The 25,614-nt window shown below is 37.8% G+C and overlaps 1 protein-coding gene and 1 non-coding gene across 4 annotated transcripts in view; one reads left to right on the forward strand and one right to left on the reverse strand.

Moving 5' to 3' along the window:
• Positions 1–2,424: 2,424 nt before the first annotated feature.
• OGT (O-linked N-acetylglucosamine (GlcNAc) transferase) overlaps positions 2,425–25,614 on the reverse strand; it is a 35,807-nt gene continuing 12,617 nt past the window's right edge. For 2 of the 3 annotated variants that reach the window (XM_069464056.1, XM_069464055.1), the window contains exons 5-22: positions 24,140–24,256; positions 19,934–20,013; positions 19,161–19,356; positions 18,762–18,902; positions 18,080–18,180; positions 17,475–17,628; positions 17,288–17,389; positions 16,910–17,089; positions 16,062–16,220; positions 15,819–15,908; positions 13,691–13,816; positions 13,009–13,179; positions 12,780–12,896; positions 12,509–12,679; positions 10,211–10,363; positions 8,265–8,517; positions 7,889–8,012; positions 2,425–4,704 (exon numbers count right to left, since the gene is read on the reverse strand). In XM_069464056.1, the coding sequence (XP_069320157.1) occupies positions 4,530–4,704; positions 7,889–8,012; positions 8,265–8,517; positions 10,211–10,363; positions 12,509–12,679; positions 12,780–12,896; positions 13,009–13,179; positions 13,691–13,816; positions 15,819–15,908; positions 16,062–16,220; positions 16,910–17,089; positions 17,288–17,389; positions 17,475–17,628; positions 18,080–18,180; positions 18,762–18,902; positions 19,161–19,356; positions 19,934–20,013; positions 24,140–24,256 (2,610 nt within the window). In that variant the 3' untranslated portion in view covers positions 2,425–4,529. Of the gene's footprint in view, positions 4,705–7,888; positions 8,013–8,264; positions 8,518–10,210; positions 10,364–12,508; positions 12,680–12,779; positions 12,897–13,008; positions 13,180–13,690; positions 13,817–15,818; positions 15,909–16,061; positions 16,221–16,909; positions 17,090–17,287; positions 17,390–17,474; positions 17,629–18,079; positions 18,181–18,761; positions 18,903–19,160; positions 19,357–19,933; positions 20,014–22,703; positions 22,866–24,139; positions 24,257–25,614 lie in introns of those variants that run through there. The other variant, XM_069464057.1, reaches the window with a different exon arrangement.
• On the forward strand, positions 22,790–22,893 carry LOC138379364 (small nucleolar RNA U13). The gene has a single exon (XR_011232127.1). It is a non-coding gene; the product is annotated as a small nucleolar RNA U13 (small nucleolar RNA).

The raw sequence follows: 25,614 nt of genomic DNA on the forward strand, positions 1-25,614 counted from the left end.
CACCACTCTGGCCCAGGCCCCCCTACATGCTTCCATCCCCTCTCAAGCCCCTAGCCGTTATTCTGCCGGCTTGGTCCTAGACCTCCCCCAATCACCCTCCACCGCCCCCTTCCTCCCACCCCCACAGGAATATTTGTCCTCCCCATTCCCGCCAGAATACCAGAATACCATTAACAAAACAAAATCCCTTCTTCCAGAAGCTTTTTTCCCTCCCAGTGGAAACTGGTAAGATATTTTGCCTGAATCTCAGTCCCAAGATCCACAGGCAATCAGAATCCAAGGTACATGGTAGTCCTGATTTTAATTAAATCAGCCCAATTGGGATTAGCTTCATAGATTGCTCCTGCTTCAGCTTCAGTGCCCATCTCAGTCCCACTAGTCACCTACCTGCTGCGGCCTCCAGCGTGGCGGATTCCACCTCACCTCCAACTGGCTCCAACCGGCAGTTGGAGGTGTGCAAGATCCTCAGCAACTGGAGAGTGATGCCAGGCGCAAGACCTTTTTATAGAGCCCAGAGCCCCAGCAGGGGGTAGGAACTGACGTATTCTCCGTATTCTCGTGATCCCTGTACCCACCAATCACAGCGTGGATCACCAGGCAACAAAATTTGAACTTCGCGGTTATGAATTTAAATTTGGCGCCTAACCACACTGCTTCCAGAATCGGGTCTATCACTTCCACAGGATGTTGCTTATTTGTCCTGACAGTGCCATTTCAATACAGAGCTTGCCATTTCAATACAGATCTCGGCACCACGGTACTCACTGTAGCCTGGGCAACAGAGCGACACTCACAGAGCGACACTCTGTCTCAAAAAAAAAAAAAAAATACAGACCTCGGACCAAGCCAGATTCTGTAGTTGAAGTTCCCTAACTTAACTTTCTGAGGGATAAGGAAAACCCGAGCTGAATTCTCCCCTAACAAAATTCCATCCTTGTGGAAATTTGGATAAGTGATATTTGTTCCTTGTTTGAATTGCCCAAACCTCTAAGTCAGTTTGCCTGCCTTGCAAACTACTCCGAGCTGGGGGTGGAGGGGGGGGGCACATAGACTCCTAGATAATAGCAAGGCAGCAACCCAACAGCTCCTGGCAACACTGAACTATAAGGTTTGCTTTCAGAAGCCTCTGAACCCTGGAGATAAAGAGGGAGGTCAGTTGCGAAGCTTTTCGGTGCTCGCTCCAAACATACCAAGAAAAACAGGGGAAGCAAATGCTTTCCAGATTGTGCCCATTTCTCTGACAGACATCCATACGTTTCATAAATTGTTTGGCCAACAGAATATAAATAAAACATTCCTGCATTTATTTTGTGCTAGGCATTGTTCCAAGTGTTTTATGTGGATTTAATTCTTACAGTGACACTTTAAAAAGCAGGCACTCGTATTTTATAGAGCTCACATAGCTAGAAAGTGACAGCTAGGATTCAAACTCCAACAATCTAGTTCCAAAACCTACTCTTAACGCAGCGGACTGCCACTTTCTCAATTGACAGGGAATTGGATTAAAAGGGTTTATTACTCTATCTCTACAACAAACTTGCAAATTATCCTCTACAAGCCTCTTCCATAATAATGAGGATTTCATAACTCTGCCTGAGAGGTCTGGGCAAAGAACCTAAATGTTAGCTATCATTAAGAGGCATGTGCTTCAAGTAAAAGAGTGGGTTAGGATTGGACTAGAACCTTAAAACAGGCAGTTCATAAATCACACAAGTTTATTCTAGGTGTGCAAGCAACCCCCTTAGACAGAGGCAGAAGCTGAAGTAGACAAATAACTGGCACAGATTCTTAAATAGAAGAGGGTAGGGTTAAAAACTTTTATGAGCAGGCTACTGGACACCTTTCTTCACATACCTTTAGTAAACAAACATTAATCCACATTAAGGCTTTGAAGGCACAACCAACAGAAGTTGGGAAATTACCTTAATTTTTGTTCAAAAACACTTTCCCTCTCATTTATATCTCTGAGAAAACTGGCAGCCAAACAGCTTGTTCTGATCTCTGATGCACTGATACCCTCCTCCTCCCTCAGCCTCACGGCAGAGTTCAACCATTGTACAGAGGAGGAAGATAATTTTGCCCCCAAGAGCCAAGACAACACTAGTCCACATAAAGAACAAGACTACAAGGGTAAAATAAAGCCAGAGAGGGTAAAGGGTAAAAATAAAGCCATAAGCAAAAGAGGAACAAGATGAATTGGGGGGCAGGGGGTCCAAAGGCTTTGTCTTCTTAAATTGTTCATAAATCAACCCCACCGCCCCACCAGACTTGGCTAAGAAAACAATTTTTAATATCATAGCTACAGTAGGGAAATCTGATCCTTTTAAGTTCTTTGGAGCCATTCAAATGTAGGTTTCATCATTTGATGACACTATTATTCAGTCCAACACTCAATATAACAGGACACAAAATACATTAGCCACATTAAGGGGAAATCACTCATTTATTGTTTAAAGATCGCAAGACAATATCTGAATTTCTGTAGCACAATTAAATGTTTTACTTTTTTGATAAAGCAGGGTACAATAGAAAAAACAATTAGTTTCCAGTAATATCTATATCTCTATTCAGAATTAAGTCTTCCACAGACATGTTACCTGGAAATAAAAGCCTGTTACAATAAGCAAAGCTTTGACCAGAGCGGCTACTTTACGCGCCAGGAAAAAGTTCATCCCTATAGGAGGAATGATGTGCTATGTAAAATGGCTGTAAGGTCACAGCCTTGAGGGCATTGGAAGTATATTATCCTATTCCACATTAAGTAGTTCAGTGAACTTCAAATATTAGTTTATTTGCAACCATGCTGGCAACCTTTAACTGATATTTAAATCAGGTAAAAAATAAATTAAGAAATCCCTTAACTGATGTTTTTTGATTTACACTGTTAAATGGTACACGGTTCATTAACATGTAATTCAGGTTCAGAATTACATTTGAGACTCTTTGCTCAGAATTTGGTTAGCAGTAAGAATCTTTCAGAAATTCAAGTTCTTATTAATCAATAATTTGTCAGCTAGGATACATTCAGGCATCAGCTGCAACTACACAATAGGTGCACTGCCTCAGCGCTTTGGAAAGACATTATAATCTAGAACACTACTAGCAGACAAAAAATTATCTGTGACTGGATAGCGTTAAGTGCTGTACAGCAAGACAAAACATATATTCATATGTTGGCTTAAGCCCAAGTCCTCGACCGTTTGTTGAGACTCGATCATTTTATTCCTATGATTTTTAATACCAATAACTCAAGTTCTAATAGGACTAAAGTCTAATTTATACTCCAAACCAAGTAGCAGTGCAGTTCACTACTATTGAGGCTGAATCTGTACAGACTTCACGACCAAGTCCAGAACACAGTTGTTATAATACCCTACAAGGTCTGAAAAATAATTACTTGTATACATAAATGGTCCTTCAGAGATTTTACCTATGTTTCTCGATGAAAATTATTTAATATATTGAAGATAACTGCGACTTACTGATCAAATATTTGAATACTTATACTTACCTGGGATTTCATTTCTGCTGAAAGAAATAGGAAGAACAGGACTCACTTAAAAAAAAAAACAAACTTTAGAAAGGAAGGTCAAAATCTTATCACACACTATCACTTCTGGAAGCAGCATAGAAGGGGCAGTCAGGGGTAAAACACTGGTAAAATAGGTCAAAATTCGGCAAAAAAAAATCTATATTATTATCAATAACAGTACCACAACTGTGCCCTTCATAACTAATATCACTCCTAAGAATCTTCATTTGGCACCAGATGGTGTGTTTAAGAGAAACACTCTAGGATATTTTGAGAATCAGACTTGGTTTTGTTAGTTGAGTTACAGGAGAAATTTTAAGGGGGTAAGGGGGAGAGAAGGAAATGGGAAATGGACCAGAAGAATTTTTGAGTCATCATCTAAACCAACATAGCACTGATAGCTCCAAACATTAGGTCAGACACTAAAATGACTGATATAGGCTCAAGTGGTTTATAAAACCTATAAAAAGACTACACCAGCAAAGTCCCCACTGATCTGTCAGAGTTCAGAAACTAACGGAGTAACATTTTAGCTTAAAACCTTATTCTCAAGAGAATCATATACACTTCACATGAATAAAAATACCTGAAATCAAACATTTTTAAAAGCTCCAATACCCAAAATATAAAGAAAAAAATGAACTCAGAAGACTCAATCAATCCATGGAATCACAAAACGGCTGGACAATCTGTATCTCCCCTCCACACTAACCATCCCATGGAAGACCAAGGGAGATCAGAACTTCCAGACCTATGCACCACCTGGTTGCTGCAAAATTCTATGGAGATTCCTTGTGGAACAGCAGTTTCCCATCTCTTGTGTCTCTCTCTATCATGCAGGAATAAAGTCTGGCTGTGCTATTCTATTACCATTATGTCACCCATCTGCAACATGGTACTGTACAGATAAGTAAAGAAGTATGTTATCTAGTTCCCTTTCCCCCAGAAGGTGAGGCTCAGGTATAAGGGTAATTCTTCTGTGCACAGTCTTTTATATTTAGGTTGACTCAGTGACTTCGACAGGCTTAATCATGTGGTCAGGTTTGTTGCCAGCTGCGTAATGCTCCCACATCTGTAGATAGAGCCGCTCTAGTTCCATTGTGTATTGTTTGGTGTTGAACAGAGGGCTAGATATTCTCTGCTTCCAGACTTTGCCACGAATTTTCTTCAGACTGGGTAATAAAAAAAAGAGAACCAAGTGTACAAATCAGAGGAGAAACTCAGAACTAAACCCTATAAACTTAGTCACCTTTATGGCAAAATATATGAATAAACTTCATGTTATCTTCTTTTCTGATTGGCCCACTGTTACCTCAATGCCAAAAAAGTAAAGGCTCACAGCTAACACAATGCTAACACTTACAAACAAGTTTACCCCCATGTCCTCTGAAAAAAGTTAGTTCTTTCCTAAACAGGTATATCCAAGGACTATCATGCTTTCTCCATTTCACCTCATCTCTAGCTTCGGAATAAAAATAAGAATTGGCAATGGCACATGACTATTCCTATGTACTATCTGTTAGAATGTAAACTGCTTACCTTTGTGGAAAGCAATTTAGCAATGGGTGTATTAAGAATTTTAAATGTTCAGAACCCTCTGACCTATCAATAGCACTTTTCAATCTATTAAAAAGAAATAATTAGATACAAAGACACACATGATCATGCAAAGAAATTCACTGAAGCATCACTTACAATAGTTAAGGCACAAATACAAGATGAAATATTCAGTTTATGAAGATTTTAATGAAACAGGAAAACACTCAAGGGGGGAAAGAAATGCATGTCTATTGTCATAATTTTCCACTTATATCTGAACTGCATCATTTATTTAGGAATTAAAAATATGTTCCATGCTCAGTGTTACCTGAACTGACACTAAAAATAAAACAAAAAACAAATGTTCCTAATATCACCAAAACTATGGTTTTGTTCAGCAACAGGGAAAAAGAAGCAATCAATTCTTCTGGAAACAGGAGGGAAAGAATTCTATTCCCCTTCTGAATATATTATTTCTCATGAGATTATTCTTAGACGAAGAAAGAATTATTACTGTAGAACCAGAAGCTGGAACACTTCTGTGCATTTTTAAAAGCAGTTTTAAAAAGTTGTTTTAATGTTTGTTGCAACAGAACTAGTAAAATAGCTGTGCACGTATACATATGTTGGCCTCAACTTAGCCCTGTCCATTCTTAATGCTACTTTCCAAAGAAGACCTCTGCACTCTACTGTTTAAGGTTCTGTGTGTCAACAGAACAGTTAAACTGTGGTACATCCATATAATGAAATACTACTCCACAATAAAAAGGAATGAACTTGCTGAGTGAAAGAAGCCTTCAGAATGCACACCATATGGTTTTATTTGGATAAAGTCCTAGAAAGGCAAAACTAATTTATGGTAGGAAAAAAAAATCCAGAACAGTGGTTGCCTCTGGGGGTTGGTAAGGAAAACTGGCTGAGAAAGGGGCATAAAGGAACTTTCTAGAGTGATAATAATGTTCTATATCTTAATAGGGATTTGGGTTACAAAGGTATTTCTCAAAACTCACTGAATGGTAATATCTGTGTAATAATGCTTCCCTCACTATATATAAATTCGGCCTTGGCTGGGCACGGTGGCTCATGTTTGTAATCCTAGCACTTTGGGAGGCTAAGGCAGGAGGATCACTTGAGCCCAGGAGTTTGAGGTTGCTGTGAGCTATGATGATGCCACTGCACTCTAGCCCAGGCAACAGAGACTCTCTCAAAAAAAAAAAAAAAAATTCTGCGTCAAAAGAAAAAACAAACAGCTTAGTAAAATATTAATGGTAGAATCTAAGCAATAAGTATAAAAGTATTTATAAAACAGAAAATTTTCATAACAAAATGTTAGGGAACAGTATTGTATGAACCAAACTAAGTTACAAAAGTCTAATAAAAATTTAAAAAATATTACAATGTTTACTGTAGTTATCTCTGAGATGATGGACATGAATCTTAAATTTTTTTGAATGCCTGGGCTCAAAATTTTCATTTTTCTATTGAAAATCTGAGTATGTAGTATACATAATAAATTGTGAATTGGTGGGAGTTATATAACGTTAACCTTATCAACATTTGAAGATACTGGCACTTGATATGCTCTTAAGGAAAATTTGCCTCCAAATTTTAAGCTGGAAAGTCACTGCAATAACTGTTTAAAAAAGAATTGCAACACATTTTTTTTTAGATTTTCAATATGTATAAGAATTGTGTACAAATCGAAATGTTTGTATACTGATCCTCAACACAACCAATAAAATCTCAATTACAAAAAATAAATTAAAAATAAAGCAAACAAAACTTTTTTTTTTCCATTTTTCTTGGATGTATATGTGATGTTCAATGGAGAAAATTTTGAAAATAGCTAACATCTGCTGAATGCTTACTATGCACTAAGAACTATTCTAAGTGCTTCACGTGAAGTATCTTTTTTAATCCTCACAAGATCTTGTTAAGCTCCATTTTGCAGATAGAAAAATCAAGGCACATAGAGACTAATTTGCCCAAAGTCACAGAGCTTGGATTCACTCAGGCAGTATGACTCAAAGAGCATGCTTCTTTAACTTCTATATAATATGCTACTTCTCAGAAAAACATAAGGAAAAAAAAATCACCCATAATACCCAAAGAAAAACCTCATTAAGAAATACTATTTCATTGTATGGATGAAACCTCATCTAGCTAAGCATCACCCCTCTAAATCCCACCCATTTTCAGGCATTTAAGTTATGCTTTTTATTTCTTATGCTACAGTGAAGAAGTGGCAGGATTAGGGTTAAAGATCTGACTTTTTTTTAAGGCTCCAAAAACTGTGAGGAAGACTTATACCAATTCATTCACCAATTAATGAAAAGGCCAGTGCCTCAACAATGCTCCCTCACTGATATCATATTAAAACTCTTTATTTTATAGAAAATAACGGATATACCTCAATATTACTTTAATTGGCATTTCTACTAGAGACTGAAACGTTTTCTTGTTAACCACTTGTATTTCCACTTCAGTGAGTGTCTGGTCACTTCCTTGTTTACTTTCCTATTGGGGGATTTAAAATTTAAATGTCCTTCAGTCTTTATATAGCCAGGCTATTAATACTTTGACATATGAAACAAAGATTTTTCTTTTCCTCATTTGTCTTTTAATTTTTTTATTCAGCCTCTTACTCTCTACATAGTAAAATCTATTGATCACTTCATTTATGAAAGTATAGAAAGTTCTTCTCCCATCCAGAGATCATACAACTGATTCACCTATATTATCCTTACTTTATAGTTTTATTTTATAACAGCTATATTCTCTCTACCATATAATATGTTCATGGAAAAGTTTACTTACTATTCTAGATCAGTTCCCAGTTTCACAGCTATATCTTCATATTCTTGTCTATTTTTAGCAATAAGCTCAAGACAACCTAAGCAAGTAAGCTGGGAAGCTGCAACTCGAGAAGCAAGAGTCTCTCCTATAAAACAAAAGATAACAATTGCACACCTGAGAATGTAAATAACACAGTTATCAATGTTATTTATGGTAAGCATCCACACAATACAGATTAAGAGAGTGGAACCAAGTGTTCAGATTTAAACAAGTTTCATTATCTATCATCTTTCCTTAGCTGTTGCTTCTAATACTATAATTTCACCTGTGTCTTCCCCTCAAAAGAGATTTTTAAAAAAACAAGAAGGAAGATTCCAATGACTTATCAGCAACTTACCTGGCATAGTTACCATGGGTGTCCCTGCCCAGAGGACATCCATCCCCGTGGTGTGTCCATTACAAAGTGGAGTGTCCAAGCAGACATCTGCCAGCTGGCCTCTCCTGACATGTTCCTCTTTAGGAGCAACAGGTGAAAAAATGATACGGTTCTGGGGAAGGCCCATGTTTTGTGCATACTGTTGAATATTAGGTTCTCCTACTGCTGGAAAACGCAACAGCCATAGTACACTATTGGGAACACGCTTCAGAATCTAAAATAGAGAAAATAAGAATAATTATTAATGGCAGACCTACACTTCTCAAAATATTCCCATAGGTCTCTAATAATCCTACCACACTCTATTCTTTCCATCCAGACAGAAGCCTACTGTGAACTTAAAGTCTTTTCTTCACATAGATGAATTAGATCAACTGAATTACTCTTCTTCTGCTTAGCTGTCCCCAGAGAGAGTTCAAAGAAAGAGACGAGACTGACATTATAAGACACAAATCAAGTTACTAATTGGCAAAATCTTAGGTAGCTACCTCCTGTGGGAACTGACACAGGCAGTGGTTTTTGTTGAAGATATGGAAATTTTCCATTTCAAATTTTAAATCCCCCACCATGACACAACAAAGAAAGTTAACTCACACTTGCCTAACTGTATTTGCCTAATATAAATCAGAGATCAGCAAACCTTTTCTGTAAAGGGCCAGACAGCAAATATTTTTGGCTCTGTGGCCATAGACCATCATAAATGCTCAATTCTTCCACTATAGCTTGAAAGCAGCCATAAACAATGTGTAAACAAGTAGGTGTGGCTGTGTCAATAAAATTTATAAAAACAGGCAGTGGGCTGGATTTGGCCCATGGGGACATAGTTTGCCAACTCCTGATTTAGAGCTTCTTCTACTCAATGTACCACAGAAGTTCAAAAAGAACACATGAATTTCTGAATTCAGAATATTTCCGATTTTAAAAAAAGTAGTACAGTACACATATATTACATAACCCCGTCAGCAGCAACTCCTTATAAACAAACACATTAGTACCTCTGCCTTGAGAGGAAGGAATGTTCATACTAAATGGATTAAATAAAAGATGATAAATAGCTTAATGTCAGTTCAGGTAGTTTTGCTGTCAAATTTGCCACACTTATGAAAAAGCTTTTGATTTTCAGATTTTTTTCAACATTGGAAAGTGAGGACAGTACACCTGTACTCATCCTCATCTGCTTCCTCTTCTCCTCTACCCGCCCCTCTCCTCTAAAACAAAACAAAACAAAACAGATATGGGGGGGAGGAAATTAACCAAGGAATTATATTCAGATTACCTGAAGGTAAAACATGCCATTTTATTTTAATTCTATGGACTAAGATCAAGTTACAGATATGCAATATCCTATTTATGCAAACTGGTCTGATGAACTGAGAGGTAATGACATAAATCGACTCCTTCCTGGTTATAACTCTAAAATACTGCAAGAATGTTAAACATGGGTGGATATACATGACAGCTTTTGCTATCAGCTAAGACCAGGGGTTGGCAAACTACAGCCTGTAAGCCAAATCTGGCATGCTGCCAGTTTTAGTAAATAAAATTTTATTGGAACACAGCCATATTCATCATTTATGTAAAGTCTGTGGTATTTTCATGCTACAACAGCAGAGCTGATTAAATATGACAGAGACCATAGACCACAAAACTGAAAATATTTACCTTCTGGCCCTTTAAGAAAAATTTTACTGACACCTGATTTAGACAGAATATATATATTTAAAAGGTTCATAATATAATATTTAGAAATTAGAAGAAATCAAAAATGCCTTAAAAATCTATAATTCTTGAAGATTAGGAATAAACAGTTCCTGAATGGGGGTAGGAGGACCTGCCTCAGCAAGATGGTCTATGTACAGAATCTTTACTAGTCTCTAGACTTTAATAATGAATCTATGTACACTCACATTTGCCCACATCTGCAAAGTAGAAGGGTCAATTTTATACAACTGATTAAAGTTACAGTACACAATGGCATCTTCCGGTAGCCCATACTGAGAACGGGTAGTTACGATAATGGTGCGGGGAACCTCCTCTCCAGTTGCAGCCTTATTGTTGATCTAGAACAAGGAAAAGAATATGATTACATTTATTTAAAGTCAAGAAAGTCCTTTTTTTTTTTAAGAGACAGGTCTCACTCTGCCACCCAGGCTGAAGTGCAATGGTGCAATCACAAGCTCAAATGCAGCCTTGAACTCCTATGGTCAAGAGGAGCGATCCTCCTGCCTCAGCATCCCAAGTAACTAGGACTACAGGCCTCCAACATCACATCTGGCTATTTTTTTAATTTTATAGAGATAGGGTCTCACTATGTTGCCCAGGCTGGCCTCAAACTCCTGGCCTCAAGCAATCCTCCCCTCTCGGCCTCCCAAAGCGCTGGGATTACAGATGTGAGTCACCACATCAAGCTGATTTTTTTAATCAATAAAGAATCTGGCCGGGCGCGGTGGCTCACGCCTGTAATCCTAGCACTCTGGGAGGCCGAGGTGGGTGGATCGTTTGAGCTCAGGAGTTCGAGACCAGCCTGAGCAAGAGCGAGACCCCATCTCTACTAAAAATAGAAAGAAATTATATGGACAGCTAAAAATATATATATAGAAAAAATTAGCCGGGCATGGTGGTGCATGCCTGTAGTCCCAGCTACTCGGGAGGCTGAGACAGGAGGATCGCTTGAGCTCAGGAGTTTGAGGTTGCTGTGAGCTAGGCTGACGCCACGGCACTCACTCTAGCCTGGGCAACAGAGTGAGACTCTGTCTCAAAAAAAAAAAAAAAAAAAAAAAAAAAAAAAAAAGAATCCATAAGATGCAAAATGTAAAACCATTCAAAGTCATGTCACTGAACTATGGGAAAATATACATGATACAGTAAGTTTAAAAAAAAAAAAAAAGAAAAAGAAAATAGGCCGGGCGCAGTGGCTCACACCTGTAATCCTAGCACTCTGGGAGGCCGAGGTGGGAGGATCACTCAAGGTCAGGAGTTCAAGACCAGCCTGAGCAAGAGCAAGACCCCGTCTCTACTAAAAATAGAAAGAAATGATCTGGACAGCTAAAAATATATATAGAAAAAATTAGCCGGGCATGGTGGCACATGCCTGTAGTCCCAGCTACTCGGGAGGCTGAGGCAGAAGGATTGCTTAAGCCGAGGAGTTTAAGGTTGCTGTGAGTTTGACGCCACGGCACTCTAGCCCGGGCAACAGAGTGAGACTCTGTCTCAAAAAAAATAAATTTAAAAAAAAAAAAAAGAAAGAAAGAAAATAGTTGCAACACTATTTTAATTTGGGGGAGATTGCACTATGAAACATCTTGTTCTAGCCTGCAAAGTTCTAAAACCCTATTAACAATCCAACAGCAAATTTTTGCTCATTTTCTTTATGGATAAAATGTCCTTTTCATAATCACACTCATACTTCAGGGATAAATCACTCTTCCAAATGGGTCTCTTCTCCTAAGACTGCCTCTCCTCACACTGATCATCACCATTTTTGAGCTTCTACATTATACAATTAATCTTCCCTTGTAATTTCCACACATTTGAATACTGCCTTAGTTGTTATGTAATTATTCCAGATGTTTATGGACATTTAACTGTTAACTCCTAAGAGGTCAGAGATCCTTGGCTTATACTCTTGACAGAGCTACTTATTCAAGAATGCAATATATATTTAAGTATATATACTACATTACTGTGGTTAACACATGGGTCCCAAAGTAATTCAACTCAGTGGCAGATACAAACACAGGGAATTATGTGTTACGTTGAATATGATCATATATCCCAAATATTACAGAAGCACAGAAGACAGGTACCAATGGAGTGGCGATAGAGAGGTTAGCAATAAGTACAGGAACAGATACCTGAAGGAGCTGTCTGAACTGAGAGTCTGAGTAGGATTTATCCAGGGAAAGGATGGGGTTATAGAAGCAAGAAACTGTAGTGCCTACAGATAGTTGACCATATGATAAGAGAGTAAAGCCACAGTGAGGGAATAGCAAGATATTAACACAGTAGACATTCAGTAATAACCTACTGGCTAAATCTGGAAGACTTAAAATAAGATAAACCTACATAAGATGCCAATTTCCACTGAACTCATTTCCTCATTTATAAAATGGGAATAATGACATTTGCTTCCTAGAGTTCTTATGAGGTTTAAAGGAAATAAATGCATGCTTGGTGGTACATATTATGGCCTATTATTCTCTCACCTGGGTAGTTGCCAGTCCATTGCTAATACTGAATCCATTAATTGTTATCTGAATCTGTCCTCTGTTAATCATTTCAATAACTGCTTCTGCAATGGTATTCATAGGAATGACAGGCATATTAAGAGCTGTGTTACTGGTGTCTGCATTGTCTCCTCCCTCAGGACATTTCATCTTTAAAAAAAAAAAAAAAAAGACACAAAATGCATTATTAGGGAAAAGATCCCAAATGCAGTTAACTTTTCTTCAGTGACAATATTAACTAGGTTCTGACCTTGACAATTTTCACATCTGGTAGACTATCAAGAAATGCTTTGAGGTCGATGCCATTCAGAACAATCCGATTGTCATAAATGTGCCCATTGGACTTAAAATCGATGACTGCTTTTTTCTAATGAAAAAAATAGTTTCAAACATGTCTGTTAGGATGAGTATGGACAACAGCAAGGAAAGAAATGACTACAGTTCTTTGAAATTCCCCTATAGCACTGTTTTATACTGACCTTCAGGTGAGGGAACATATTAGCATGATCACCAATAAAGAAAGTGTGGGGCATATAAGCCAGTTTCTCAGAGTACTGCTCAGCAACTTCAGCTGGTGATGTTTCCTGATCAGTGATGATGTAATCCATGAAAAGCGCACCACTAGTCCCGGGGTATCCCAGCCACATTGCCTAAAACCAAACAATCCCAGATCAAAAACTGATTAAGAACCTTCATTAGTATACTCATCTTTAAATTCATCATCAAATACCTTAAATATGTATAGCTTTTCGTATGTCAATCATACCTCAATAAAGTGGTTTTTAAAAAAAAAAAGAACTTTCATCAAAAGGTGCCAAAGTTAAATAAGTAAATAAACAAACAAGGAGGGTTGACTTCTTTAGCTAAGAGCAATCAAGTAGTATTTTAGACTAAACTTCTAAGTGCTAAAATGTTTTTCAAATCTGTAAGACAGAGCAACTGTTTATACCCAACCATGAATTATATGCCTCCACCTACATGTACCTATAGGCATTGCGTTCTACACTCAAATTCTTTATTCCTGTGCATTTCAAGAACTTTTAAAAAATCAAGCATGTCTGCCCTATTGTTTCAAATGTCAGTTAACCAGAGGGGGGAAAAAAACAGCATTGTCTTTTTAGCCCAATACATGTTATAAGCGATTGCTATTAATTCCTTTACCTGTATAGGAGCTGGTCTGAGAGCAAAGAGCTCATTTCGAGCGCCCTTGGTATAACCATTCATATTTACAAGGATGTGAATTCCATCCTGATGGATGCGATCAGCTGCTTTTCCATTGCATGGAATCTATGGAAAATAGAAAACAAGAACTCACTATGTATAATCTCAGATTAGTTCATTTAGCTTTTTTTTTTTTTTTTTTTGAGACAGAGTGTCGCTTTGTCGCCCTGGCTAGAGTGAGTGCCGTGGCATTAGCCTAGCTCACAGCAACCTCAAACTCCTGGGCTTAAGTGATCCTACTGCCTCAGCCTCCCGAGTAGCTGGGACTACAGGCATGGGCCACCATGCCCAGCTAATTTTTTCTATATATGTTTTAGTTGGCCAGATAATTTCTTTCTATTTTTTTAGTAGAGACGGGGTCTCACTCTTCCTCAGGCTGGTCTTGAACTCCTGACCTCGAGCAATCCACCCGCCTCGGCCTCCCAGAGTGCTAGGATTACAGGCGTGAGCCACCGCGCCTGGCCCATTTAGCTTTATTGGCATTAAAAAGAATTCAGATTCCCAGATTCAAAAGTGGTAAGAACACAAATCCGACTACATTAATGCAGGGCAAAAATATGATTGTCATCAAAATGGGCCCAAAGCATTACAGAAACAACACAGAGGAAGGAGAGTTTATTTCTGCATTGAATGTATGAGGAACTGGTATTTGAAATGGGCCTTCAAAGATGAATAGGAGTTTGAGGGAGTTTGACAGAATACAATCTCAGCAGCAAACTGTATGAATAAAGAATCAGAGTAAAGTATAAGGTAGGTTAAAAAAATGGTGAGTAACTCACTTTTATTTGGTATAGAGTATACATGAAGGTGAATGGTGGGTGAAAGTCTTGGCAAACAAAGTTTTGGCAAACTGAGAAAGGTTGTAAAGGCTATGCTGAAGAGTTTAGACTTTAGTCAACAAGCAGCGAGGTCCCTGATGGTCTCAAAGGTATAAAGGGGTATGCTTCTTGGTCACAAAGAGTTTAACTATACATTAAAAATGGCCAGGCATAACAAACTTTTAAAACAACTATACTGCAAAAGGTGTTGGTACATACTATGTATTAAATGAGAAGAGTCTTACAACCCTTCTGCTAGGACTTCAATGATTTACATATACACACATACACGTGTGTATATTTATATATGTATGTATACATGCACATAAGTATATATATATATATGCATACATATGTGTGTATACACAAACATACACCCTATAAAGAGAAAATATATTGTCTCTACTAGTCACCAAAGTGGCCAATAGAGTCTACAAAGAAAAAATTATAGTCTACAGACTCAGCAAATTAATTTCCCCACAGGTTTCAATCTTAATTTATTTTAAAACTTATACAACTAAAGGATGTAACAACAGAACAAGTACAGAAACAAAGATAACCAGAGGCAAACACTGCCAGGTACAGTGGCTTACACCTGTAATCCCAGCACTTTGAGAGGCCAAGGTGGGAGGACTGCTTGAAGCCAGGAGTTTGAGATCAGCCTGGGCAACATAGTGAGACCCCGTCTCTACAAAAAATAAATTAGCTGGGTATGGTGGGGCATGCACGTAGTCCTAGCTAATTGGGAGGCTGAGACAGGGGGATGGCTTGAGTCCATGAGTTTGAGGTTGCAGTGAGCTATGATCACACCACTGCGCCAGCCTGGGCAACAGAGTGAGACCCTGTTTCAGAGGGAAAAAAAAAAAAAAAAAAAGGCAAAAGTCCACAGAAATAGATGAACCATAGTTCATCTATTTTCTTTAAATAACCTATTTATTCTTCCAAGTCACCATTTTGTTCAATTTATTCAGTTAGTACCTATTAAGTTTCTATTGTCACAAGTGCTGGCTCAATCCCTATAAAAGTTGTATGTCCAAGAACAAATACAACACATTTCTGTTTCGTTCAAAACCTCAGCAAAAACCATGTTGATTATAAACATAAATGACCAAGGAAGTAAGATCAAAGCAATTGCCCATATGTAGTACTATAATGTTTAATACCTATCATCAAAAATATAAACCATATGCCAATAGCTTTATTCAAATTTGCTCAAAATAAAAAGTTGGAAGTATAAGAGTTTCACCTACCTGAGAAAGATCAATGAAATGATTGGCTTCTGCCATCACCTTCACTCGGAAGTTTGTGCCATCATCTGGGCTCAGGGCATAACAGAACACCTGAAAGGCGGCACAAAGTACATTTAATAAAAACTTGCTCAAATCTTTTGAAAAGACATTGGGTTTAATACCTCGTGGTGACAATAAAGCCACCACTGTGGGGTTTGGTTTTTTTTTAAACAAATAGTGATTCTAGAGAAACACTAGTCTTACCTCAAATTTATCAGGATTGTGCATGCCTGGAATAGACTGCATAAGGTGAGATGTAGGATGATTTCCAAAGTCAGAACTCACATATCCTACACGAAGTCGGCCATCACTGAGTTTCAGGTCTTTTGGATGTTCATATGGTGGTTTATGAAGGACATTAATCTACCAACAGAACCCAAGGCTTGTTAATAAAATGGAGTCTATCCAGAAATTTTCAACTAGGAAAACTGACTAAAAACACACCAAACCTACACATCACACCTGTTGAGGAAGGTTTGCCCAGAATACTTCATTTAATTCCTATAGCCAGTTCGATACAACCTTAGCAGTGTATGTAGTATGTTTCATACTTTAACATTTTCCTGAGACCTATGACAAACCGTGAGCAAATTTAAAACCATAGGAATGAAGCAGCATGGACACAGCATGATAAACCCTCCAGCATTTTAGAAAATTCTGTAGGGAATTTTTTTTTAATATAGGGAAATCTTTTTAAAAAACAAAACTATACCTAGCACTCTAATCTATTCTCCAACCTTTGATCAAGTAGTGCTCTAATTCTCAAAGGTGAGCACAAAATACCAAACATTTTATTAACCATTATGGCTTTCAACTTAAAGGAAAACACCACCAGTCTATTGTTAGTGTTTAAGTTAAGGATTCCACCTTATGAAGTGCAGGGGGTTATGCTCAAGACAGGACACAATGGAAGGGGGACTGACAAAAAGTTTCATTTCTCAACTTGGGCAGTGTTCACTTTATGATAACTCATTAAGCTATACATTTGATTTGTAATTTTCTGTATCTGTATTTTAGTTTACAACAAAAAGATTAAAACAAAAGAATCATACCTTATCTAGGCAGAGGTTCCCATGCCTCTCAGCAATAGCCTTCCTGAAGCCATGAGAAAGAGGATATAGCATACTATGATGAGGATGCACAGAAGGCAACCTATTCTTTTCTAACTGGTCAGCCACAATGCTGACCAACTTCTTCATTCGCTCATCATAGTCTGTCCAATCACAGACAATCTAGAGGAAGCAAAAAAGAAGTTATTATCCCAAAAACCCTATCGAAAGATCTACTATTTTGTGTGTCTTTGGCCTAAAGTAACATCAGATAACCTATTAAAAAACACTGTCTCCGGTCAGGCTTGGATTATTATGGTACATAACAATTAAAAAGCAATTACAACACTGAAAGCCAATTACTGGCCTGTTATTCTTTACCTGCAGGCAGTGAGCCAAGTTACAATAAGCATCAGGAAAATCGGGCTTAAGTTTCAGAGCCGTGCGGTAAGAAGCTATTGCTTCTGGAATATTCCCTGAATCCTGAAAATAAATAAAGTGGGATGGTGAAGTTTCCTAAAATTAAACTTTAGGCGCTAAGATGCACATTTATAATAAACAGTAGTACCTTGTGAATGGAAGCCAGATTGCTGTGGGCATCTGCAAATGCAGGGTTAATCTGGATGGCACGCGTATAACATTGCAAGGCTCCCTGAACATCCTGCATCTCCTTTAGAGTGTTTCCCATATTAGAGTAGGCATCAGCAAAGGTAGGACTGATTCTGAAAGAGAGGACAAAGGTTTTATCTAGTACAAAAATCTTAACCCCCCTGTTGCTAGTAAAAGCCATTTTAGCACTTGCCCAATGTGCCAAATGCCAAACATTTAAAAATTAAAAGATAATTTAAAAGGGCCAGGTGCGGTGGCTCACGCCTGTAATCCTAGCGCTCTGGGAGGCGGGACACTTACTTGAGGCCAGGAGTTTGATACCAGCCTGGGCAACATAGCAAAACTCCACCTCTACAAAAAATTTAAAAATTAGCTGGGTGTGGTAGTACATGCCTATATTCCTAGCTACTCAGGAGGCTAAGGCGGGAGGGAGGGTCACCCGAGTCCAGAAGTTCATGTTTTAGTGGACTATGATCATGCCACTGCACTCCAGCCTGGGCAACAGAGCAAGATCCTGTCTCTTTAAAAAAAAAATTTTTTTAAATAAGGCTGTGAGTTTCTTACCGAATAGCCTCCTTATAATGCATCAGAGCTTCTTGTAGTTTTCCCTGCTGCTGTAGTACACTTGCTAAGTTTGAATGGGCAGCAGCAAATTCTGGGAAGACCTAGAAAGAGTCAAAATCATAACTGAGATTTACAAAAAACTGTTAAACAACAGTAATAACTTACCACAACCTTAAGAACTTTGCTCAAGTACCTCTATACCCCTAAACTTCTCTCTACCTTTTCCAAGTCTACAAGGCCTAGTAGCTCAAATTCTACCTCTTCCTCTATTTTATACTTCTCCTTGTTTCAAACATAATGAGGTAGACCTCTCCTCCTCTCCATTTACGCTGACTACTCCAGCACCATTGAAATCTCTCTCTGCTACTAATCACCATACAGCCATCAGGCTCTGAAATTATATACTTATCGATAGCTCCTCTTAAACTACGGGGTAAATTTAATTTTTTGTTCAGGTCTTATCTATCCATAGAAAAATGAACTCTGAATGTAGAGATTTTCTTCAGTGTTACACAGGACCTCACATCATACCTTAGGTACTCAATTATTGGTTCAGTGAATAATCCTCTTTTAAACAATTCAACCACTATGTATTTTTACAAAAGTGGATTACATGGCAAACTTAATTGCTTTCCCTCTACTATCACACAGACTAAATACCCAGCCACACCACCCAACATACTTCTAATGCTTTACGATACAAGCGAACTGCCTCTTCGATGTTTCCCTGTTCTCGTTTGATATTGGCTAGGTTATTCAGGGAGTCTGCATGGGTGGGACACAGACGGAGAGCAGTATTATAACAATCTTCTGCTTCAGCGACCTAAAAAACAAAACAAACCATTCAAAAACTACACAGAAGAATCACAGAGACAACACTGATACTGTTCTAATAATTGCTCAGTTATGCCTATTGGCTGGTAATACTCCAGAAAATGGGTATTTTTTGGTATTCTTTCCCTCAACCAAAACTCCACAGTAAACCAATATACCATCTCAATACTGAATAACAATACATACAAAAAAAGACTTTCTTAATCCTACCAGATAACAAAGAAATAGACTGAGTAAAAATCCTTACACTGCCCTTCTCTTTGAGAGCATTGGCTAGGTTGCAGTAAGCATCAGGGAAATGTGGTTGTAGTTCAATAGCTCGCCTGTAGGTGTCTATTGCCAGATCTATCAGGCCTTGTTCATAATACACACAAGCCAGGTTGCCGTGCACCACTGCATGATTTGGACTCAAGCTTAGGGCACGAAGGTAAGCTGCCACAGCTCTGTAAATAAAAAACACACACACACACACACAAAAAAAATGCAACTAATTTTTAATGGATGCTTTGGTACAATTAATTCAAGCTGCACTATACCAAAATATATCAAAATACTATAACCTCAAACCAAAATTGCACCTTTATAAAATGTATTTTTATACTAAGAAATTTTCAGAAGAACAATGAAGCATATTTAAAAAAAAATTTCTACTCCCACATAATAGGCTTTCCTTTGACAACAACTAAAAAAGTTAAAAGTCGGGATTTACTTAGCTTTCTGAATCAGATCAAAGGAATAATTTAGTCTAAGAGACAACCATTTCAACAGTTCTGCAATAAAGGAAATTTTAACTAAACTCTGAGTGAGAAGGATAATGGCTTTGAGGAAAGCCAACAATGAAAAGTCAAGCAACAATACCCACAAATAAAAGGTAACAGAGCAGACATCATGGGCAGGGAAAAACAATATATTAGAAAAGGAAAATGTGTTTCAATGGACTATTGTCATAATTTTAGTCCAAATTCTCAAGTATCAATAGAACAGACTCAAGAAAATTTATTGAATAGAACGTTCTCTCACCTGTCAAAAATGCGCGCCTCTTTCAAGACATTTCCTAAATTGATATAAGCATCCAGAAAATTTGGGTCAAGGGTGACAGCCTAAAAATTTCAAGACAGTTACTTAGAGCAAGTTAGGATTTTGCCAGATTAACTTTCCAATTACAATTTTTTATTCTGAGGTCATTTTCAACTTCCAATTACATTCACTAGTATAATTAAATCTTATTTCATTTTTAAAACTCAATTTATTTAGTGCCTTCTCGTTATTTTTACAAGCCTCAATTTTATGAAAACAACTTCTCATGTTCTCATGAGCAAAATGGGTCCTGAAGGAAAAAATTTAAAAGTGGGTCTTCTCCAATTTTATTGAGCTGAATACTTCTAATGATTGCCCCTATTTTATTCACAATTAATTAACCAGTCTAACTCTTCTAATGGCAGAAAGAGGCAGCAAGCTCTTACTGAAAAGGAATCATATACCTCCAGTTGTATACAAACAACTGTATACTCAGCAAGACCTTAGTAAGATATATAATTAGAACTATATACTCAGTAAGACACAATACTTAAGGAGATACTAACCATTAAATGATGTCATCTGAATAACTCTGAAGTTGTCTTAAAATATGGCTGGATATATCTAGAGCAGTGATTCTCAACCTTGGCAGTATATTAAGAATTCACCCCCTAAAAGTTGCCTGGACTCTATCACAGGCCAGTTAAATCAGACCCACTGAAGATGGGGCCAGGATATCCATATATTTTTACAAGCTCCTCATGTGAGACCAGTGTAGAGAACCACTGATCAAGAAAGGTACTCCTTGCTGTGCATTAAGATGTAGGGGGGGGGGAGAAAAGAAAGGTACTCCTATAGTGTGGTAAATGTAAACTTTAATCAAAACACTGAAAAGGTAAAGAGTAATTGTAAATACATTTAAAATATTCATAAGGAACACTGCATCCTCACTTAGATGGTAACTCTGTAGTAAAGACAGCATGCTGCATTTAACTTAGATTGTCTATAGTGATAGATGACCTCCCCCAAAATCTTTAACTTTTTATTACGGAAATTTTCAAACATACAAAAACAGAGGAACATGAACCCAACAAACCCAAGTCTCCCTTATCCATCCTCAATTCATAAATCATGTTCAATCTTATTTAATCTATATTCCAACCTACTCCTCCAGATCATTTTGAAACAAATCCCAGACATATTCCATTTGAAAATATTTCAATATGCATCTCAGAAACAAGAATGCTTTTCCCTCCCAACATAACCACAATATCATTATACCTAAAAAAAAATGACAGCAATTCTTTAATATCAAATATCCATTCAGTGGTCCAATTTCTAATTAGCTTTACATCAGGATCCAAATAAGACCCATGCAATTTGTCAATGTGCCTTTCTGAGTTTCTTTTAATCCTTGAAATTAAAAGTTTAATTAAAATCTCCATTTTTATTCCTGCAATTTATTGAGGAAATCAGATCATTGTTCTGTACAGCTTCCCATAGTTTGGATTTTGCTGACTGCATCCCTATGGTGTCCTTTAACATGTTTCCCTGGCCCATGTATTCCCTGTAAATTGGTAGGTAGAACTAGAAGCTTAATCAGATTTGGGTTTTCTCGTTTTGCAAGACTACTTCACTAGTGGAATTGTTTACTTCTACCACAAGGTACTTAGTATCTGGTTGTATTTCTTTATTTGCCATTGATAAATGCCCAAAGCTATTAATGGTGATGCTCTATCATTCTTTCTTCCTTTATCAGTTGAAATACTTTTATAAGAGAAACTCCCCCATCAACTACTGGGATACTCTAAAGTCCAATTCATACAGGAGAGGGAGGACAAATGCTTTATTCCCCCCCCCCCTTTTTTTTGAGATAGAGTCTTGCTCTGTTGCTCTGGCTAATGTGCAATGGCATGATCATAGCTCACAGCAACCTCAAACTCCTGGGCTCAAGTAATCCTCTTGCCTCAGCCTCCCGAGTAGCTGGGACTACAGACACATGCCACTGTGCCCCGCTAATTTTTCTATTTTCAGTAGAGATGGGGTCTTGCTGTTGCTCAGGCTGGTCTCAAACTCCTAAGCTCAAGCAATCCTCCTGCCTCAGCCTCCCAGAGTGCTAGGATTACAAGTGTGAGCCACTTTGCCTGGCCCTTTTTTTTGATCTTTAATTGACAAATAACAATTGTGCCGTATATTTATGGGGTACAATGTGATGTTTTGATCTATGTATGCATTGTAGAAAGATTCAGCCAAACTACTTAACATACCCATCACCTCACCAACTTTTTTTGTGTGGTGAGAATGCTAAAAATCTATTCTTTTAGTAATTTTGAAATATATAATACATTATTATTAACTGTGGTCACCATGCAGTACAATAGATCACTGAAACTTATTTTATTCCTCCAGTCTAACTGAAATTTTGTACCCTTGGAGCAACATATCCCCTTTTCCCATCCCTCTCAGCCTCTGGTAACCACCTTTCCACTGTTTCTGTGATATCGACTATTTTAGATTCCACAAATAAGTGAGATCATACAATTATTTGTCTTGCTGTGCCTGGTTTATTTCACTTAGCATAAAGCACAGGCAACAAAAGCAAAAACAAATGAGATTGCATCAAACTAAAAAGCTTCTGCACAGCAAAGGAAATAATTAACAGAGTGAAGAGACAAGCCATAGACTGGGAGAAAATATTTGCAAACCGTACATCTGATAAGGGGCTAATATCTAAAATATATGAGAAATTCAACTCAATAGCAAGAAAACAAACCTGATTAAAAAATGGGCAAAGGATCTGAACAGACATTTCTCAAAAGAAGAGATACGAATGGCCAGATATATAAAAATATGTTCAAGATCCTTTTGTAGTTCATAAGCATGATGATTGGGTGTTCATGCGCATGTGTGAGATGTGCCACTCTCAAACCTTGTTACGACGTCGGCACATTACCCATCTGACATGAAAAAAAAAAAAGAAAGAAATATGTTCAACACCACTAATCATAAGGGAAACGCAAATTAAAACCACAATGAGATATCACCTCACACCTGTCAGAATGGCTATTATCAAAAAGACAAATGATCTTAGACAAGGTAACATCAGGAATTAAAAATTGGAAATTTAGAAATTTTAAATAAAGAAAAAAAATCTGATAAAAACAAAAAAAACAAAAAGGCAAATGTTAACAAGTGTTAGTGAGGATGTGGAGAAAAGGGAACTCTTGTACACTGATGGGGGAATGTAAATTAGTACAGCCATTTTGGAAAATAGTACGGTGGCTCCTCAAAAACTATTCTTCTCTTTTTAACCAATTTTCAAAATGAGTTGTTCCTTATCTTCCAATGGTGACCAATGAATTTTTTAGTATAATTATGAGCTCATGGATTTAAATATATTTGATAAGTTTCAGTATATTTTAGTTATTATTCCCTGTTGATGCTGAAGTCCCCATCTTTCGCCAGTCAGAGCCTCTTCAAGTTGCCTGAGTCCTTTTGAGACAAAGCAGTATGTCAAAACTTCCTTGCTTTCTGGTATGACAATGCATTGCAGACAAATCTTGTATATTTCCTGCCCCAGACCTGGAATCACCCTTTTCACCAAGAAGCTCTGCTTCTTTAAAGCCCATTTTAAAATGTATTTTTAATTACTAAAGTACATTCTCAATGCCAAACTGGAAGCTGCCATACCATATACTATCCAGCAAACACTGCAATACAGATGCTTCTCCACTTAGAAAAAGGTTACATCCCAATAAACCCATCCTAAGCTGAAGATATCTCAAGTCAAAAATGCATTTAATACACCTACTGAACATCCTAACTTAGCCTAGCCTACCTTAAACATTCTCAGAACACTTACATCCACCTACAGTTGGACAAAATCATCTAATACAAAGTCTATTTTATAATAAAGTGTTGATCTCATATAACTTATTGAATGCTATACTGAAAGTGAAAAACAAAACGGCCGTATGGCTACTCAAAGTACAGTTTCTATTAAATGCATATGTCTTTCACACTACTGTAAAGTTAGAAAATTCCTAAGTCAATTCCTAAATCAAACCATAGTAAGTCAGGGACCGTCTGTACTGTCAGAGAAACAAAGACATTATGCAACTGGTTAAGTAAAGACCTATTATTTAGTTCTGGTAAAAACACTCTGCACATGTACGTACTTCATAAATACCAATTATTAATTTAACTAACCTTTTCAAAGTGATGAATTGCAAGCCAAATCTCCCCTTGTGCATTGAAAACACAGCCAAGATTACTCCATGCTACCGCAAAGTTCGGTTGCGTCTCAATTGCTTTCAAATAACATGCCTTAGGAGGGGTTAATGAAAGAAGATGGGAGGGGAAGGAGGTAAAGGGAAAGGGGAAAATTTGTAAAGGGGGAAAAAAAAAAAGATTGGGGGGAGGGGGGAAGAAGGTGATATCATTATTCCTTCTCTGACCAGCCAAAAGTGACCCTGCAGCATAGGCTCGCTTGCGCCAAAACTAATGCGCTGCCACAGCTGGCTGCTCCTGCGCCTGCGCCACCAGAACCCAAGTGCAAACCACCGTGTTCAGTTCTGCCAACCAATGACCAACCCTTACACTGGGACTAATGTGGGAAGTCAGTTGCTGTAAGACTGTATATGCTGGACTCCTCTTATCCAAACACCTAAGGGCTCTTGTTACGTTTTCAAGTTGTATCTAGAGGGCGCCACTGCCAGGTTTTCCTACCCCCACCATTTCCCAAAGTGTGTTCCACAAGGTGTTAAGAGGTGTCACCGGAAAAAAGGATTTCATGATCAAATAAATTAGGAAAACAGAAAAGAGGTTTCTTTACTACAGGACTTCCCTAAGCCTTTAATAGTATCACAGGGATCCCCGAACTTAGCTGACCATGGAACTCTTCTTTCCTTGGGCATTTTAATAGAGTACTATGAAACACATTTTGGGAAATGCTACTCTTCAACAATAATGGTCCTCACTAGCATCAAAACTATCCTACTGAAAAGAAAAACGCTTTTCTGCCAAGTCAGAGATCATGAAGCCAGGCTTTAAGTTACATCCTCACAACGCCCTGTCTCCCAAGAAGGACTGAGGCTGAAACCTCACATGACAGGATTGCACCTAGGTTGAGGTCCCTGTAATGCGAGCGCAAACATCGCTTGCGCAACCTAACAGCATCGCACTGCGCAATCGCTGCGAACTGCTGCGCTACATAGAACACCCCTAGACGCAGCAAACGGCCAACCAGATCCATTAATCTACTAGACAGGCCCATAGAGAACATTCATTTAATGAGATTAGTTAGACTTGAGGTATGTTAAAACCCAATTTTATCCAAAAAGGCTAGAGAATAGGACTGAGGGAGCCAGTCAATCAGATTACTCATCTAGTCAACCGTTCACAGGGGCTCATTCGCACGCAATGCGCATTAACGCTGCGCAGCCTTTGCGCTACTGCAGGGTCACAGCGCATCATCAGAAGAGCAGAATGCTGCAATCCAAACAAAGAAGAAAAAAGGAAAAAAAATGAACAACAAGAAGAGTTAGAAGCTTTTACTAAGTAAATTATCTCTAATAATTTTTAATATCTTAATTAACTTTTACTTATCTTTGACAGAATTGTGGCTATAGTATAAAACATTCTCTTAAATAACTTGCTTGTAAATAAATTATTTTAAGCTGTTT

The sequence above is a fragment of the Eulemur rufifrons genome, chromosome 30 (assembly GCF_041146395.1).
Source record: "Eulemur rufifrons isolate Redbay chromosome 30, OSU_ERuf_1, whole genome shotgun sequence".
Taxonomy (NCBI): domain Eukaryota; kingdom Metazoa; phylum Chordata; class Mammalia; order Primates; family Lemuridae; genus Eulemur; species Eulemur rufifrons.